The sequence below is a fragment of the Panthera pardus genome, unplaced genomic scaffold, assembly GCF_024362965.1.
Source record: "Panthera pardus isolate Hobbes unplaced genomic scaffold, ASM2436296v1 HiC_scaffold_13, whole genome shotgun sequence".
In the NCBI taxonomy this organism is placed as follows: Eukaryota; Metazoa; Chordata; class Mammalia; order Carnivora; family Felidae; genus Panthera; species Panthera pardus.
The window spans coordinates 1,208,958-1,229,293 of record NW_026526688.1 but is presented as its reverse complement, the minus strand read 5'-3'; the positions used below and the strand labels follow the sequence as shown (position 1 = coordinate 1,229,293).

The following is a 20,336-nucleotide window of genomic DNA, read 5'->3' as shown; positions in this document are numbered from 1 at the left end:
CTGTCTCTCTCTCTCAAAAATAAATAAACATTAAAAAACTTAAAAAGAAAACAGTGAACAAACTAGACATAGAAGGTAATTCCCTCAACCTGATAAAGGGAAGTTACGAAAACTCAAAAGACTGACCGCTTTCCCCCTTAGATCAAGAACAAGGTAAGTCTGTTCTCACCACTTCCATTCAACCAGGACAATTAACTAAGCAAAAGATACAACAAATACACACATTGGAAAGGAAGAAGTGAAATTATCTGTCAGTGGGTGACATAATTTCTACAAAAAGAAAAGCCTAAGAAATCCACTTTTTAAAATGTTAGGATGGGGCACCTGGGTATCTCACTCAGTCGGTTAAGCCTCAGACTTTGGCTCAGGTCATGATCTCACGGTTCGTGAGTTCAAGCCCTGCATCAGGCTCTGTGCGACAGCTCAGACCCTGGAGCCTGCTTTGGATTCTGTGTGTCCCTCTCTCTCTGTCCCTCCTCCGTTCATGCTGTCTCTCAAAACAAAATAAACATTTTTTTTTAACTTAGAATGAGTTTAGTACATTACAGGATATAAGATAAATCAACAAAAATCAATTGTATTTCTGTATACTTGTAACAATCAGTTAAATAAAATCAAGAAAACTCTACAATGGCATCTAAAAGAATAAAACACTTTGGAATAAAGTTAGTAAAAGAAGTGCAAAACTTACACTCTGAAAACTGTATGACATTGTTGAAAAAAACAAGAATCTAAATCCATAGAAAGGCATCTCATGTTCACAGATCAGAAGACCTAATATTTACAATATGGAAATGGATCTACATTTTAAATGGCATCACTGTCAAAATCTCAGATGACGCCTTTGCAAAAACCGATAAACTGATCTTAGAATTCGTATGGAGTTACACATGACTCTGAACAGCCAATCTTGGGACTGAACAAAGCAGAAAGACTCACATATCTAATTTTAAAACTTACTACAAAGTCCTATGAAGTACCCAAAACAGTGTGAAGCTGCCATAAGAGAGACTTATAGATCAACAGAATAAAATTGAGAATCCAGAAACAAAGCCATATATTCAGGGTCAACTGATTCTCAACAAAGGTTCTAAGACGATTCAGTGAGGAAAAATAGTCTTTTCAACAAATGGGGACAAATGGATCTCCACATGTCAAAGAATAAGGTTACCCTTGTACAACATACAAAAATTAATTCAAAATGGATCTAAGACCTAAAGGCAGAAGTAAACAAAATATAAACCTCCTACAAGAAAACACAGTACAAATCTTCATGGCCTCAACTAGGCAACGTTTTCTTAAATACGACACCAGAAGCACAAGTAATGAAAGAAGAAAACAGATAAACTGGGCATCATCAAAATAAGAACTCCTGTGGTTCAAAGAGCATATCAAGAAAGTGAAAAAGATAATTCACGAAACAAGGTAAAAATCTGCAAACCATGAATCTGATAAGGAACTTGTTTCCAAAATATATAAAGAGCTCCTTCACCTCAAAAAGAAACCACCTAGTTTAAAAACAGGCAAAGGATGTAAATATTTTACCAAACAAGACATACAAACAACCACCAAGCACATGGAAAGATGCTCGACCTCGTTAGCCATCAGAAAACCACAGATGTGGGGCGTCTGGGGGGCTCAGTCAATTAAGCATCTGAACTTCGGCTCAGGCCATGATCTAGAGGTGAGTTCGAGCCCCGCATCGGGCTCTGTGCTGACAGCTGGAGCCTGCTTCAGATCCTGTGTCTCCCTCCCCCCACTCACTCGCTCTCTCTCTCAAAAATAAATATTAAAAAAAATTTTTTTAGGAAAAAAAAAAAACACAGATGGGAACAACAAGGACATAAGTGTTGCAGGGATGTCGAGGAATGGGAACCCGCACAGCCAGCGGCCGGAATGTAAAATGGCGCTGCGCTTTGGAAACCAGCCTGGAAATCCACAGCTAGGTGCACAGCCAAGAGAGTAAAGACGCACGTCCGCACAAAAACTCTCCACACAAGTGTCGGCAGAATTACTCCGAATAGCCAAAAGGTGTATACCCGCCTAAAGCTTAGCGACTCGTGACTGGACAGATGAAACGCGGACAGTCGTACAACTGAACGCCATCCCGTCACGAACCCAAAGGAAACGCACGCTGCCAAGTGGGAAAACCCCGACAACACTGTGCTAAGTAGGAGGCGGACACAAAGACCACGTCTCCTAGAATCACCTTCGTATCAAAAGGCCAGAAGGCACATCAGTGAGCAGGGGGGCGGGAGGGGGGCGGGAGGGGGGCGGCTAAGGGGCGTGCCGTTTCTTCTCTGGGTAATGGAAGGGTTCTGAAGTTGACTGTGGTGACGTGCCACATCTCCACGAATACACTAAAAGCCAGTGACCTGTGGCCTTTAAAGAGGCTCGTTGTGTGGGATGCGAAATAGATCTGAACCGAGTGGAAGTGAATCACTCGTGATTCCGGGCACGTGAAGGTCACACATAAACGACGCTCTTGTAGGCTGTTGGCAGTCAGCCCAATGGTGGCCGTCGGTGGGAGAGGAAGAGTGTAACGTCAGCGCCGAGGAAGGGGCTCGAGGGAGCCTCGTGCGCTCTGGGAATATTCCACTTGCCGAGGCAGTTGCTGATCGGAAGGGCTCGTTCCCTTCACGAAAATTCAGGGACCTGTAAACTTAAGAACGTACCATTTTCTGAAGATACACTGTACTTCCATCAAAGGTTCCTTTTTAGAAAGGTAAGCAGACTCAGACAAGGGCCAGCCCTGTCACTTCTACCGAGTTCCTCTTCCCGACCTCTGGACGCACCTCCTTCTAATTCACTGATCCCCGTGGACAAGCCAAAGATGCGTGAGCATCCAAGCTGCACGACAAAGTGACAAAAAACTTTAAACAAATGAGAAATATGGATGAATACTCAGCATCAAATGCCTACACCAACTGGAACCCGTAACTGTCAAACCCTCTTTAAAGTCATTCGGATCTGACGCACCGAAACCCATTACCAAAGTTTTAAGACATTTCCTCTACCAAATAATCCACTAAAACAGGTCTAAAACAATCCAGGTGAAAATCAATGTTTAAATATATTTTTAAAATAAAGTTCCAGATATTGAAAGCTCTTATTTGTGTTTAAAAGAACACATATGAAAGACATACAGACGTTATACTGCAAGGATATAAGGGACTGGAAATATCACAAGGCTATTGGGTTTTAAAGCTTCCATATGAAAATGCGTTAATGCCCTGTTACAAACAGATGTGTGGGAAACACAGCAGCATACTTTTCACCATGGCCCAAGTCCCCACACCAAAAGATACAAAGTAACAAGTTAGCCAACAGGCACTCATGAACACCATTTGCAAGGAAACTGCAGGAGGAGGCAGCCCCAAGAAGCACAAAACTCAAATAGGGAAAAGCACCGATGCTGAGAGGAGCCGCATGGCACCAGGGACGCAGGGACAGGAAGCCAAGCCGGTGGGCACTCCCTGCACACGTAGGGGGCCAGCCCAGGCACAGGGGCACCCCCCTGCAAACGTGGCAGGTCAATCTGGGCACAGGGGCACTCCCTACAAATGTGGGGGGCCAGCTGGGCACAGGGACGCTCCCTGCTGATATGGGGGGGCCAACCCAGGCACAGGGACACTCCCTGCTAACGTGGGGTTCCAGCCCAGGCACAGGGCACTCCCTGCTAATGTGGGGGTCCAGCCCAGGCACAGGGGCACTCCCTGCTGATGTGGGAGGCCAGCCCTAACACACAGCCACTGCAACAGAAGGGATCCACCCAACCCCAACAGCCAGGGAGCAGGGGGTCTCAGGGCACAGCCCCTACACTCCAGAGACTGGTCTGCAGAACCTCCCCTCCAGGACAGGGCCCCACAATCAAAACTGAGCAGGATGGGGAAACTGAGGCTAAGGGAAGAGAAGGTACAGATCAAATTGGGGAACGGAAACAGAGCCAAGAAACCTCAGAAATCACGCTGTTGTATTTTTAACTCCACATGCAAACAACAGCAGGCAGAGCTCATGGGGTGAGAAAAGCCTCCTTCAGACGCTCAGCAAAAGCCAGGTGACAAAAATGAGCAGTGGAAAAGCATCAAGGTCAGGCCCGACAACGTTACTGTAAGGGGCAAAGGAGCAGTATCTCAATAAAACTGAAAAAATAATTCGTTTTTTTAAAAAAGGAACAGAATGACACCCCCACACAATGACAGCACCAGAAACGCAGGCCCACAAAGTAATTCAAACCCACCACCCACTATGCTAAACACGTTATAACCCATTAAGAAAGTGATATGACACATAAAAGAACAGGCAAATCAAAATTAGAAGAACTTAGGAATGAGGAGACAGAAATACATGATAGTTCATTTCAGAAAACCATGAATCTAGAAACAAGAATAAATAAACATAATAAATGATGCATTGAGAGAGGTGGGAAGAAAAGGAAACTTTAAAACAAAAAGGGAGTTCCAAATATTAAAGGCAGGCAAAGAAAACGCAAAAAAGAGGGACAACAGAAGTCTGCAAAAATGAAAATTAAAGCCATGGAACAGACATAATTCATGAAAAGTTTACTGAATTTAACCAAAAAACGGGTTTGGCTACATATTGAAAGAACCAGAGAAACCGACTCAGAACAGCTAATGCCATGATATATAATTCCATCATGGAACACTGAGAACACTAAAGCCCTCTGGCATCTGGACAGAAAGATAAGCGACTTGGAAAGGAAAGAAGATTCTGGGCCAGCGGCCTCCACAACAGCACCACCAGTGGAGGAAAGTGGAATAACACTGTAACACCTCCGGGGGGGAAAAAGTAAACAGATGCCCACTTTTATCTCCAGCAAAACTGCCCTCCGGGTATAAAGGACTCAGGAAAGCTGGTAGCGACACAGACTAGCTCGAGGATTGTAGTTTCCGTGAGCTTCCTGCTGGACAAGGTGCTGCAGGAAAGCACGACCGGAGAGAGTGAGGCAAAGATAGGCAGCCAGAAGTAGCACGTGACGCGGAGAACAAAGACGGAAGGAGGGTGGGAAGAATACACGGTTTCATGGACAGGTGTGCCGACAATACTCGCCATCTAAAATGGAGAAAAGCGAGAGCTTATGAAAAAGACTTTCAGTGGTGTTTGGCAGTCACGATGGTGGTGGTGTTCACCTTGTTGTTTTAATGCTGCTGTATGTACGGCATGAGGTATAGTAGATACTGAATTATAGGTGATTCTAACTGTCATCTCCTGTGCTCTTGGAAATCAGGACTCTCGGCATGGAAGAAAACAGATACATGTGCAATACAGAAGAGGCGTAGTAAAAATTCCAGAGTCCTGAACTTGAATTTTAAGTCTCAGTACGAGTACACAGGGAGTCTATCATTACAACTTAACACATTTGTCCTAGCTTTGCCCCTACAAACCTGAAATGACTAACTTGTAACAACAGGCATCCTGAGAAGACAGTATTCTCGAAATGCCACTTTCCCTAAAAAAAAAGGCTCCTTAGACACTGGCTAATTCCAAGTCTGGGACAGAAAAGGGACAGTATGAACATCCATCAAAGACTACAGAGCTAGGTATTTACCCAAAGAATGCAAGGACACTAATTCCAAGGGGCACCTGCACCCCTGTGAATACAACAGCACTTTCAACAACAGCCAAACTCTGGAGAGAATCCAAATGCCCATCGACTGATGAGTAGATAAAGACGATGTGCTGTATATACCATGTATGTATATACAACGGAATATTACTCAGGCATCAAAAAGAGTGAAATCCTGACATTTGCCAGGACATGGATGGATCCAGAAACTATAAGGCTAAGCAAAATAAGTCAAAAAAAAAAAGACAAATACCATCTGATTTCACTCCTATGTGGAAATTAAGAAACAAAACAAATGAGCAAAGGGAAAATAGAGAGAGAGACAAATCAAGAAACAGACTCTTAACTGTACAGAACACACCGATGGTCACCAGACAGGAGGTTGATGGGGGAGGATAGATGATGGAGGTGAAGGGTGCCCCTGTGAGGAGCACCGGGTATGGTGTGGACAGGCAGAATCACTACATCGCACACCTAATATTACACTGTTAACTGGAATTTAAATAAAATTTAATTTTATTAAATTAAATAAAAATTAAATTAAACTAATATTACACTGTTAACTGGAAGTTAAATACAAAGTTAAAGATACAGACTCTGGAGTCGTGTCAAAGGGCTCACAGCCCAACCTGAGGAGGTCCCACTCACCCCAGCCAAAGACGGGGGAGTCCAAGCATCTCTAAACCACCACAACAACTGAAACACATGACATGTATTTAATCCGTGACTTTATAACATTTCTTAAATGCAAGTTATTTAACATACAGTGTAGTCTTGGTTTCAGGAGCAGAACCCGGTGTTTCATCATTACATACGGCCCCCGGTGCCCATCCCCACAAGTGCCCTCTCCGTGCCCATCCATCACCCAGCTAGCCCGGGCGTGGGATCCAGGCTGCAGGACAGAGTCTGGGTTGAAGGGCCCCAGAAGAGACGTGTAAGAGAGACACAGAGACTTCTCGAGGGAGAACAGGCCAGGGCTCCACTACAGAGTGCAGGACGCACAAGTGGAGGCTGACCTGAGGGACAAAGGAGACAAGCTTACAAGTCAGGACAGTGGTCACTGTGGGCAGAAGGCATGTCACGGAACAAGGAACACAGCAGAGGCCAGAACATCCTGGTAATTGTCTCCATAGGGTAATTCTTCAAACCATATTTCTGCATGTTTATCTTCTGTAGCCTTCACTTTGCCTCTGTCGTTCTGTTCACAGTGTGGTTCCGACAACTTCCTGATTGTTAGGCCATCGGTGGACCTCAAAGCTTTATTGACATACAACCACATGCACTTCCTATCATACCATCGAGGAGGACAAAGTCTGCACAAGGCCAGTGAAGGGAATGCGAGCTTTCCCAGTGACCCCAGGGCTGCGTACATCATGGCTGGGCATTTCTCAGCGGCTGACGAGACAACGAACCCCAGCTACTGCTCGGCCTAACAGCAGCACCAGCCAGCGGCCCGCTCCTGCTCGGGAAACTCAGCAGCCACGACCACAGCCCCTCCAGCAGTGGCCCCCATCTCCGCTGTGCAAACAAGACCCCTGCTCCCTCTTGGTGACAGTGTTTCATGGCTGTTCTTCTAGGTTGTAAGTGGTCCCTCAGTGCTCACCCCAACTGTGACAGCTAAATACAATAGGTCAACAGATATATATTTTCCTCTTTTACCTTAAGCTTATCAAACACTGTATATTACAAATTAAATGAAATTCCCAAAGATCTCTATTTCATTTGTGTGCGGTGGGTTCACAACCCTCTTTTTTTTCAAGTTCATTTATTTATTTTGAGCGAGAGACAGAGAGCGAGCATGAGAAGGGAAAAGGCAGAGAGAGGGAGAGACAGAATCCCAAGCAGGTCTGAGCTATCAGCACAGAGCCCGACGCAGGGCTCAAACCTATAAACCACGAGATCCTGACCTGAGCTGAGATCAAAAGTTGGACGCTCAACCAACTGAGCCACCCAAGCGCCCCCTGCTCTAGAATTTTCAAGGAGGTATCAAACATGCGGATGCCAGGGCCCCACCCCACGACAGGTGAACCAGAATCTGAGTTAGCCTGCCCTCACCACGGGACTCCTGAACACGGTTAGGGTTGAGCATCACCAACGGAGATTCGGGACCACTTTTCCTATTAAAAAATCAGCAACTACTATAAAGTAAGAGCCATAATTAACATCAGACTTCAGCTGGACTTCAGGGTATCTGCACTTTAGTTTGGGGGAGACACAGGGAAGAAGTGCAGGAGGAGAAGGACAAGGAGACGTGACCGTGAGTGTAGCCTAGACCCTACTGAGTATATCTGGGATCCCTCCAGGGGCCTGCATGCGGCTGGCTGTTTCCATCACCCGCCACAACACCATCTCTGCGTGAGGGAAGCTCTCCTAACACATGTGCAACACACACACACACACACACACACACACACTGAATTCCCACAGTGTATCTGGCTCTTCTCCAGCAGGGGAAGGAAAGCACACCAGGGGGATGTGGCTCAACCTCAAGCCAACTAAGCAAGTAAAACTCCGTCGCACAGCGCCATGTTCTCAGGGGGAGTGATGATAAACACGCGGCATGCATTTTGCAGGAAGGACCCTCAGACATGCAGATGTTTAAATATTACATTCTCCAGTGTTTTTATTGAGTTTGAGTTTGTAGTCTTGGTCGAAACTGGTGTTTAATAAGTTCAATGAGAAGATTTATGGCGTGTCAGGCGCCAGGGAGAGTGCCAAGGATACAAACACAATCAAGTCCAACTGTTGTCTTCGATGAGCCCGCCCGTCTCATTCTGCGGGAATCCTGGTTCCCAGGGAGCGACAGAGCGACCCCAGGACAAGCTGGTAGAGCTTCAAGGGAAGGCGTCAAAACTTGGAAGCAGCAGCTGGTTCCACAGTGCTCGACAGCATTACAGGAGCCCTATAAACGCTGCAGGCTCACTGCCTCCACTCCCCTGACGGCACCCCCATCTCACAGCCACAAACACACGGCAGACAGGGAGCTGGGGGTTCCTGGAGCTCACACGTACACGTTCGCTCTCGGGTTAACTGAGCCCCACGCAGGCCCGGTTCCTCCCCCATGACTCAGAGGAGTCCCTCGGGCACCTGCTGCCTCAGTGCCCATGGGAGCACACGGCCCGGGCACGGCTGGTGAAGGCCCCTCACAGGGACTCCCACAGGGTCCCCTCCCCACACACTGCAGATGAACCTCCCAGCAAGAGGGCTGGAAACACAGCCCACGCGTCCGCGTGTCTGTCTGCACGTCTGCCGTCTGCACTGAGCTCCAGGCAGGACATTAATCAAAGTATATTCAGGGCAAAGGCCTAATCCAAAGTCTCTTTAGTGACGCCACCCACCACCTACACTCCAGCAAACACATTCACCAGTCTAAACAGTTTACACAGTCTAAACGGTGACTGACCGGAGGCCAGACCCCTCCCAAGTGGAAACTTCACAACTGTTATCATTCCCAGCGACGTGACAGGTCACAAGACACATCTCGGAATGCCGATGGCTCTGCTGTGAGCGGCAGGACCGAGGGACGGGCATGTCGCACACTGGCCACCCCACAGGAAAGACAGGCGAGGCAGAGGCCGTCCGTCTGCCTCGAGGACTGTGGGTTCCAGGAGCATGAGAACCATGGCATTTAGCTGTGACGCGAGCCGCGTCAAATGACCACAGGGCCGGGCTCCTGCCGTGTGTTCCATTTCCTCCCAGTTAGTGTCTGTGGGGTAACTGTGTCTAAATTTAAGACCAGAGAAAAAAGTTCTTAAGAACAACACAGCTGTTGTGTTACTGGTCTGTTCTGTTGTTACAGATGGTTCTTTAAATCTAGGTGTTTATTTTCTTATGTAAGTACAGACGTATTCATCCTGCTGGAGACAGAGTCGTCAGAGGAAGGAAACGTGTCCCGAACAAAACGAGAGCAGGTCTGCGGCTAATACACTCACGCGGGAAGTGCATAAACATCGCACGTGAGCACCGTGCACCAGAACGAGTCTGGGGCGTCCTGTGCAGAAGTCGGCCTGTCACAGGGACCGGCTGGCACAGGGAGGAGTGTGTGCGAGCCACAACCACAAACGTGCTGATTATCTTATCGTTCTCTAAGCATCTGAAGAATCTAGCGACTCGACCAAGCATGGAGACAGGAGTTCTCAGTCAAGCTCACACAAGGCAAACCCAAAGTTCCTGGGAAGAACCGGCACCGACCACATCCGGAAATCATACCAAATGACTCCCCGGGAGGAGCCATGGCTTTCTTAGCCGTGCGGGCCAGAAAATGCCCTCTGCCTGCTGCAGGGTCTCGGGGAGGCAGATGTGAGCGCGTGGCTCTATGTCACTCATGTGACACACATGGGGAGAAGGCAGTGGGGAGGGGACGCAGTGGCCGGGCGAGGGCGTGGCCAGGGTCCTTTAACATCACCTCGATTTTTCATCTATTTCTCCAGAATGTGTCTGGAGAATGACATTTCAAACCTCACACGCTGCTTACTAGACTTGAGAAGCAATATGCAACAGAAGTAGGGAACACTTTAAGGAGTTAAAGAAAAATTGAAATGCTTACGATACTAGCTAATATTTTAAATGCATTCCTCATATCACATGACTACTCACTTGTGTGGACGAAGTTCATCGTATACTAACGGCCCTGATCAGAGATCTCGCGCCTGTCCTCATGGCGCACACACATGTACACACACACACACACACAGATACACACCTGCTCACACAAATAGACACACAGCTGTTCACACAAATATTGACATTCATACACAAGGATACATACCTTCTCACACAAATACATAAACACACAACACTGAATGTGACAGCCATGCCTGAGTTAATGAAGTCTCAATCTTTAAGTTCTTTAAATCTTTTTTTTTTAATTGAGAGAGAGGAAGATAGAGAGCAGGGATAGGGCAGAGACAGAAACAGAGAGACAGAGAGACAGAGAGACAGAGAGACAGAGAGACAGAGAGAGAGAGAATATCCCAACCAGGCTTCATGCTAAGCGTGGAGCCCGATGTGGGGCTCGATCCCACAATCCTGGGATCATGACCTGAGCTGAAATCAAGAGTGGGAAACTCAACTGAGTCACCCAGGCACCCCCAGTTCTTTAAATATCTTTGGAAAAATAACGTAGAGCACATTTGGGAAGAACCAACAAATAAAACCATCAGGATGATACTGTTCTAACCCACACAGGCAGGAGAACTCGGGCAACAAGGATATGATCCCAAAGCTGTATTTCTGAAAGCTTTTCTTTCTTTACAGCAATTTGGTAGAGGAGGACAGATCTTTTTTTAAGGCAAAAAGACCCAACTCCTCTAAAGAAACACAAGCTAAAATGCAGATACGCGGCACAGAGCAAGGAAATTCACAACCATTTTTTTAAACTAAAAATAGTTCGTTCGTTCCAACAACAATGTCCTGAATAACATGTTCGTGGCGTTAGAAAACAAGAAAAGCGCCCCTCAGCCTATATCCGCCCAGAACCACTCACAGGCCTCCTAAAACGAGACTGGTTTGTTCCTCCCGTCTGTCTTTTTTCTCCGCTGCTCATCTGCTTGCACTTGAAGCGCCCCACATGTGCCTGCAGCTCTGTCACACCCAAGTGGCAGGCACCAGCCCAGAACGTTCCTTCGGTACCTGACACGCTGTTCGATAAACACGTTCCTGTCCTGACTCCTCAGCCTGTGCTCCTGCGGTCGATCCAAGACTGTTCTGAGGGGCGAGTGACAAAATCACTAAATGTAACTGCATCCTGAGATGGATCTTCATGTGCTCACCAACCTTGATGGACTGGGGGCGAGTAATTCACACCGGAATTCTCTTTAACATTAATGAATTAATGTTCGTTAAAAACATTAGTGAATCCTATCCTTCAGTTATTTCATTCTTAATCAGGGCAACATCTTAATTATGTCTATACATGTCATAGAAAAAGGTAAGCCCATCACACTGATAATAAAATTACAAATCCAGGTCCTACTGAGGGATCATCAGCCTCAATAAACAATTTTTTCTACTACTTTAAAAATGCTAAAGGGGCGCCTGGGTGGCTCAGTTGGTTAAGCATCCAACTTTGGCTCAGGTCATGATCTCACAGTTTGTGAGTCCGAGCCCCGCATCAGGCTCTGTGCTGACAGCTCAGAGCCTGGAGCTGCTTCGGATGCTTCAGAGAGTGTCTCCCTCTCTCTCTGCCCCTCCCCCGCTTACACTCTGTCTCTGTCTCTCTCTCTCTCTCAAAACAGAATAAACACTAAAAAAAACTTTTTTAATGGTAAAGAAGGTAACCTTGTTACATCCTGAAAATAGATAAATACAGATAAAAGATTAAAAACTTACACTTTTCAACTATTTTTCCAGGAAATGTAGCAATTTTATTCAAGGTCAAGGTAAAAAATAAAATCTCCAGAGAGGAAAGTGAAGCACAAATTTAAATTACACATAAATATCATGGCAACACAATGATGGCCCCAAAGACGCCCACAGGCTAATCCCAGAACTTGCCAACATGGTACCTCGAATGCAAAAGGGACTTTGCATGTGGGATTCGGGGTCTTAAGGTGAGGACATAATCCCAAGATAATCACATGCGTCCATGAGAGCAGAAACCGTTTCCTAGCTCAGAGGACCAGAGAGAGGGACGTGTGAGAGGTGTGAGGCTGCAGCCAGCAGGCAAGAACCAGGGAGTGCATGTGGGTGCCTCTAGAAGCTGGAAAATGTAAGGAATAGATTCCCCACTGGAACCTCCATAAGGAGCCCGCCCTGTGGACATCTTGATTTCAGCCCAGCGAGACTGTGCCAGATGCCCGACCTACAGACTACAGAACTCTTGAGACAACAGATTTATGTGTTTTAAGCCAACAAGTTCGTGGTAATCTGTTACATAAAAAGACCCAAATTCTCTCTGGATAAGGGCAATAAAATGCTTACTCTAGTGCTATGCCTGCCCAAAAATCCTACGAGTAATTTGGCCATATCACCGCTACAGAACACTGTCAGGTATCTGCGTTGATTACACATGTAGCATTAGAAAAAGAAATACGGTAAGAAGTACTCCCACATGGACCTGTCTAATCCCCATCTTGCCTGCTGCAACTACAGGGCGGCCATCGAAGATGCCTGTTGGGTCTGTTACTGTGTCTACATCAACCTGAGAGTCGGGTGAACGCCCTCACGTACAACACTGGAGCGAGCAGGTGCCCTGTAGATGTCACTCATCACAAAGAACTGACTTCAGGAAGAAACAGAAGCCCGTCTCCAATGGACTGTCCTGGCCAGTTCCTCCAAACAACATGATCACACGGTGTTGTCACAGTTAGGATTTTCCCAAAAGCCAAACACCACCTTTCAGGGATCATCGTTACAGCATACACACACACACACGCACACACACGCACAGTTGTTGTGAACTCAACAGGCACTTTGCAAACAAATAAACAGCTTTAACATAAATGTTTACCCACAGAGGTCAATGGAAAGGGGATAGTGATAGAAGGTAGAAATCAATTAGCATTTTCCCCAAATATAAAGATAATCCAGTATGAGAAAATGCAACAGCATCATTTCTCAGGAAATTATATTCCAATGTCTGGTTAGCCACTTAGTGGCAGACGTACAGCCTTCACTTTATACGGAAACCAAAATAAATCCAGAAGAATTAAAGAATGTAAAAGCCGAAATAAAATGTGAAAGTGAAATATGGCTAAATGCTGATGCAAATTTTGGCAAAGAAAGGCTTTTTAAGTGTTCCCCAAAGACAGAAATCATGAGGGAATACATTCAAAGACATGACTGCATGACAACTTACTCTTATATATATAAAAATATATACATCATAAGAGTTGAAGGTGAAATGGCAATGTGAGAAGCAAAAAACTATTTGGGGTGCACCTGGGTGGTTCAGTTGGTTGAGCCCCAACTTCAGCTCAGATCATGATCTTCTGACTCATAGGTTCCAGCCCTGCATCAGGCTCTGTGCTGACAGCTTAGAGCCCACTTCGGATCCTCTGTCCCCCTCTCTCTCTGCCCCTCCCCTGCTCATGCACATACACGCTCACTCGCTCACTCTCTCTCTCTCAAAAATAAATAAAATTTTTAAAAACTTTAAACAATATTTGGATCATAAATACATGAAAACAGTTAATATCTCATGGTTTGGATTTCAAAATAGACATCCTGATAATACTGGCATGAGGAAAAGACCCTATGCCACGCCATTTACACACCAACCAAAAGGGAAAGTAGGGAAAAAAATACGTGCAACAGAGCCGCTAACCTAAGTAAACAAACTGCCAAATACAGATCACCTGTCAAGCCCGTAATTATAAAGAAAATGTAAAAAGCAAACGTTGTTGAGTGTGTGCTCTTGGGAGAGGACATACAGGTGTGTTTTTGTAAATACCACATTTGAAAGGTATGCTGAAAATCTTTAAAATCTTTCCACCTTTGGAAACCTTTTAAGTTCACAAATTTATTCTAAGAGAATAATTAGGGGAGGCACAGTAATTTGTGCCGACCTTATTTACGTGACCAGAGAACCGAACACGTCTGCCGACCTGAGAGGCTGCCTGTACCATGGCATGCTTCAACACCATTAAAACATTTTTAAATATTGTTATAGACAAGGAGAGTTGCCAATAATATACTGCATTAATTTGTTAAGACATCTGCTATTGAAATAATTCATACAATCATTTTATTAAAACAAATTGTGGTTACATACATATAAGGACACAAGAAAATATGAAAAGTAAACCAACATGTCAACAATGACCATCTCTGAATTTTTGTTTTACTTATGCTAATTTTATTTATGCCAATTTTTCCATGGTAAGATATATTGCTGGCATTGTTTTTAAAAAGGAAGAGACAGGGGCCCCTGGGTTGCTCAGGTGGTTGAGTGTCCAACTCTTTTTTTTAATTTTTATAAAATTTTCTTTTACATTTACTTGAGAGACAGAGACAGAACCTGAGCAGGGGAGGGGTAGAGAGAAAGGGAGACACAGAATCCGAAACAGGTTCCAGGCTCTGAGCTGTCCACACAGAGCCGGACGCGGGGCTTGAACTCACAAACCGTGAGATCATGACCTGAGCCAAAGTCAGACGCTTAACCAACTAAGCCACACAGGCGCCCCTTGAGTGTCCAATTCTTGATTTTGGCTCTGGTCATGATCCCAGGGTCATGGGGATCAAGCCCCATGTCGGGCTCCGTGCTGAGCACAGAGCCTGCTTGACACTCCCTCTCCCTCTACCCCTCTCCTGCTTGTGTGTGCACATGCTCTCTCTCACACACATAAATTTTTTTTAATTAATATATAAATAAAAAGGAAGAGACAAATACCTTAAAACAATTTATAATTATGGCATTCATAATTTCTACAGGTAAATCTCTGAATTAGCTAGATAGAAGGTACTCCCACAAATAATTTGTATAATTTATGTTTAACACAAATATACTTGCTGAACTAAGAAGGTTAAACTAACAACAAATACTCATCATCCATGTGTGAAATCCTGGCAGGTGTGTGATCTGACCGTGAGAACTGAGGACTCAAGCCCCCCAGTTACAGGAATGGTGAAGGGGGACACACACAGGAAGGGAGTCTGCCACAGACAAGGAAGAGTTATGGACGAATCTGAATGAGAACCTGGGTTTCCCACTGCCAAGCAAACACTGGTCACCTGTCCACACCCGCCTCCATTCTCCCTTACACCAGAACTGGATTCTCCACCAACAAGACAGGGGATACGAGTGCCCTCCTGGCTTTCTTGCTAATAAGGGAGGAAGGAAAGAACAAACCAGTAGGTTTAGCCCAGTAAACAGTTAAACCAAACTGAATCCATAAGCTTAATAAAGAAAAACATTGGTTAACCAAAACCCTAGCTAAAAACCGATGACTCTACCCAAAGAAAACGAATAATGCTTTAACAGAGGGCTGTTTTGTGAAGCATGAGTGTACTGCATATACACATTTAGGACCATTTTGCTTCCCTTCCTATAAATCTTTGTCTCAGAGCAACATAGATCTATTCATAGTTACCCTGAGAAGAGTGAGTTTTCTTTTGCAAAATAAACTAGATTCCTACATTCAGAATTACTGTGGCTTGATTCAGCAGCAAAGCTAAGAACCCTTTCTATAATTTTTCCCTTACTTTAAATGAGACAAATATCAAACCACAGCCTGCTCTTGTCCTTGTCTGAGAACAACATAAATGTAAATACTGTTCCAAATCCTGCGTGAGGGTTGCAATAGTTACCAATGTCAGGGTTACCGATGCGATTACGCAATTACACGATAAGAAGATAAGCATGTTAATAATTCCAATAGGTTGTTTCAAAAAAAATTTTATTGTTATCCCAAAAAGTCCGAATGTACATTTTAAATATAATGTATCTACATGAATCTGCATGCAAACCGGTCAAAGTCCTGAGCGCTCCTGAGCAAATCCTCTCCCTGAAGAGAAGCGGTTCTCCACAAAACCACATTATTCGTCTCCTTTAACATTCAACCTCTCAAAGACACCTAAGTAGGACAGGTTAGATCATAAAAGTAAAGCAAGGTTCCTGAACCTTGTCTCTTACGACGTTTGGACCAGAGCAGTCCTCATGATGCACTGAGGGATGATTATAGCATCGTGGCTTTGACCCACCAGATGCCAGCAGCACCCTCCCCGAGTTGTGAACACCAGAAATCTCTCTGGACACTGCTAATGCCCATGGCCATGGGGGCAAAACTGCCCTACCTGAGAATGATCGATAAAAAGGGAGGCAGAGGCCTCCCCGTGGAATTTGGAATGGCCACCTGGGAGGGGACACAAGTCTCTGCACTGGCAGAACAGAGCAGCTGAAAAAGACGGGACCCAGGTGGGGAGGAGGAGTCCCCGTTTGGCTCCCTCTCCTTCTGCAAATCCATAGAAAGGCCAGTGGTGGGTAAAAGGGAATAAATCCCAAACACAGCCGGAAAACAAGAACATTCCACCTACACAGCAAAATCATTAAGGAAATTCTAAGAACACAGATGGGAGCCACATGGCCGAGTGAAACCCAAGGCCCAGAGAGTGGACAGTGGGCAGCTCATCTAGGCCAGGGCCAGGCCAGTCCCACGGAGGGGCAGGGGAGGAAGGGCTTCTGACAGCTCACCCCGCAAAACCGGAAGCGTGATTCACCACCTCTCAAGAACATTTATAGAAACACAATCTTCGGCTCCCAACAAGGTAACATTCTCAGGGAAATTCACAACACTAAACGTCTATCAGGGAGGGAGGAGTCTCAAATCATTCACCGCATCTTCGATCTTTAAAAAAGAAAAAAAAAAAGGGAATCAATCAAAGCAAACTGAAACCAAAGTAAGTAGAAGAAAGGAAAGAATCACAACCAGAAGGCTTATGGGAGAAACAGAACATATAAAAATAATGCTGAAAATCAATGACGTAAAATCTGGTTCATTGAGATCATTAAAACTGGCAACATTGATTGGGGAGGACAGAAGCAGAGAACGTTCAAACTCACGGCATCCCTAACAGGAGCAACACACAGTCACAGGTGCTCAGATACTGAAAGCAAGATGAGGGAAGGTTATGAACAACCTGACTCCAGCAAACCCGAAAACCTCGGTGCTTCTCCATGGGGTGGGAGGGGAGGGCCGCCCCTCAAGACCACTCGGCAATGTCTGGAGACACTTCTGTGTTCACGGCTGGAGGGAGAGTGCAGCTGGAGGTCTGGGATGCTGAACATCCCACCACACCGCAGGACCGCTCCGACCATGAGAATTACCTGGTTCAGAACGCAGAACTGCCCCTTAGACACCATCACTGCACCTGTACAGGCTCCCAAGGTTAGAGCTCTGCTCTCTGAAGCAGAACCCACGAAAACTACCTCATCCAGCAACCAGGTGTCTCGGCTGAAGGCACGTGAGCCACAAGCCAGTGTGGGTGCTGGTCTGATGGCATAGGCGGCAGCAGCAAAGGGGAGTCCCAGGGAGGGAGGAGCCCTGGCAGCTCCCTCACCTCCAGTCCCGTTTGGGGATGAAGGCTAGTGTTCTCACCTCACATGGGAGAAGCGCACCCTTAAGGCAAGCCGCTGTTCCTTGTAGAACAGGGGGTGGAGGAAGGTGGGGGTGGGCAGGCAGCCAAGTGGCTCCAAACCCACGTCTCAGCAGCTGCCCTGCACCTCCGAGAAGCCCACGCTGTGAGTGACCCCTCCCCAGGAGCAATGCCAAGACACAACCACCGACGTCAGAACTGGTTTTCAAGCTTCCTGGCGCCCACGTTGTGCCCACGCGGCCCTCCCCCACTTGGGGAACGCGCGTTCTGGGGGAGGTCTCCTTGTCCCAAGGGGTCCCAGCGGTGGGGCTGACAGCCTTTATCCAGCCCCATGTAAAGGTCTGTGATGGCCTAATATCCTTTGTAACAAACTCCTTTTCTGCTCAAACAGACCAGAATGAATTCTGTTCTTCAACCAAGAACCCCAGCTAGCCCACAGAGGAAGGGGGCACCGCCTGTTTTGAGCTTCAAGGACTCTAACAAGTTAAGAGCCCTGAAGAGGCATCATGGATGGTCCCTGCGGGAGCAGAGGGACAAGTAGATTTTAAAGGGAAAGCTTGCGGCACCTGGCTGGCTCAGTCTAAAGAGCGTGCAACTCTTGACCTCGGGGTTGTGAGTTTGAGACCCATGTCAAGTGGAGAGATTACTTAAACCAATAAATAACCTGTACAAAAAATAATAAAAATAAAAATAAATAAAAATAAAAGGACAGGTTCGCCTCATGTGTCCCCAAAGGCTCTTACACAAAACTGAAGTCCCCCCGCAGGGCAACCCGTGCTCCTGGCTGTGAAGAGTGACGCCCAAAGGCAGCACTGCTTTCTGAGAATACCACATAAGCAGAAGAAGATACTAGCAAAGGGAGATGCGAACATGATAGGGTACTGAGTGACACACAAGGGGACAAAGGAGCGTCATGGGAAGTGCCAGCCACACTTCCATGAGCCACGTTCATCCAGGCTCATGTCTTGTGGACAGAGAGACGAGACACACTGCACGCACCCTCTGTTCCCAGATCAGACGGAAGGCCTGCAGCTGACGGTGTGGTCTACCCACTGGCCCTGGCGGGGGTTGGGGGGGCAGCTCCAGCTGATGGTGCGGTCTACCTGCTGGCCCTGGGGAGGGAAGGCCACAGCCCTGCCCTCACGTGTCTCCAGCCGTGTCTGCAGGCAGGTACATGGTGGGTGTGGCCGTTGGGGAGTCCTGGAACACTGTGTACCGGGGATTTGGGGACGTGAGGCAGTCCACACGCTGTGGTTCGGACCCGTGTGTATCTGCTCACTGTCACCTGCTCTGTGGACCTGCTCCCGGGTCCCTCCACACACACACAAACGCAGAACCACCACCACCGATGCCACATGAAGGCGTCCACCAGGAACCACTGCGAAGGAACCAGAGCCCTGCCGGGGAAGCTCCATTCCAGAGGAGCTGGCTTCCTCCACGGCTACCACTTGCTCATGCGGGACACAGACGCGCTGCTCTGAGGCCACACTTCCAAAAGGCCTGACCTCATCAGAGCGCTCACCACGTCCCCAGGTATGACAGAGCAGCCACCCGTGTGCCTGGAGCGCGTCCTCCCTCCCGCCGCCCGCCCAGAGGACAGAGGACAGAAGGAAAGCAGGAACATTACCTGAGCGGTCCCCATGGCGGCCGGGCTGGGTGCAGGCCGAGCGTCCCAGGGCAGCTGTGCTGAAACCGGGCCGGGCTTACGGCCGCGCCTCAGGTGCAGGGAAGGCCTAAGATGAGGAACGGATAGAAATGGGGAAAATATGATAAAAAAAAAAAGATAAGCAACCTCCCCCCTGGAAAAGAAAATACATGGGAAGTGCCTGGAAAACAAACCACTGAGCAAAACTTCCATCACCTGAGAACAGCACTTTGGCAGAGAAGCTACGTATGAAAAACGACACAGGGTCCCAAAATGACACGTCGTGTAAGTGCAGATGTAGGCTTTCATGATGAAAAGTACTTCATTTCTCAGTCGGGGCCCGAAATTGCGATACGTCAGCTTTCCCCACTTGAAAATATGCAACCAGAAATAACGCGACGTACTCTGAATCAGAGGTATGGTCTCTCCAATAACCCAATGGCAGAAGCAGCATTTGCCACCTTGGGCTAGCTCCGCAAGGAACCAGGCAGATTCCAAGAAACAAGAGCAGTACCAGGAATATTAACAATTGCTCATCCTCTTTCCAGGAAAAAGAAAATAGCACTACACCCCGATAAATATGAGGGCAGCATTTAAAAATGCTAGAACATACATTTTGATAATTCTAAAATTATCTGCTTTTTTCATTGCACATGGACACATCAAATTACTATTGCCCCCAACCATCACCACCAAGTGAATCAGACGAAATAGGAAAAGGAGCCTCCAGAGGAGACGTGTTTATACCATCACGCCAGAAAAACACGCTTGCTTTTTCTCTTAGTAAGCTACTATGACCACAAAATACTTATCTATGTATACTTGACGTGGCCCTCAAAAACACTGATCAGGTTCTATAAATTTCTATGAAGGCCAGAGGTCCTGCTTAGATGCACCCCATCTTCCAAAACTTATTCTGTCACCAAACTCTGGCCAAATGGTCACGTTACAAAATGCTGTACTTACTTTCAAATGTATGAGTCCAAGAAGGTAAGAAAATCAGCTGTTTTTTTACGTTAGCAAGGACAGTCTGCAAATACAGATAATAACACACAAACTGAAAATTAACCC

The 20,336-nt window shown here is 46.6% G+C and overlaps 1 protein-coding gene across 5 annotated transcripts in view; it reads right to left on the bottom strand.

The window, feature by feature from the left end:
- DLGAP2 (DLG associated protein 2) overlaps nucleotides 1-20,336 on the bottom strand; it is a 786,545-nt gene that overhangs the window by 668,935 nt on the left and 97,274 nt on the right. For 2 of the 5 annotated variants that reach the window (XM_053900746.1, XM_053900749.1), the window contains exon 2: nucleotides 19,248-19,353. The exons of the other annotated variants lie outside the window; for them this stretch is intronic. In XM_053900746.1, coding sequence (XP_053756721.1) covers nucleotides 19,248-19,262 — 15 coding nt within the window. In that variant the 5' untranslated portion in view covers nucleotides 19,263-19,353. The remainder of the gene's footprint in view (nucleotides 1-19,247; nucleotides 19,354-20,336) is intronic. 5 annotated transcript variants of the gene reach the window in all.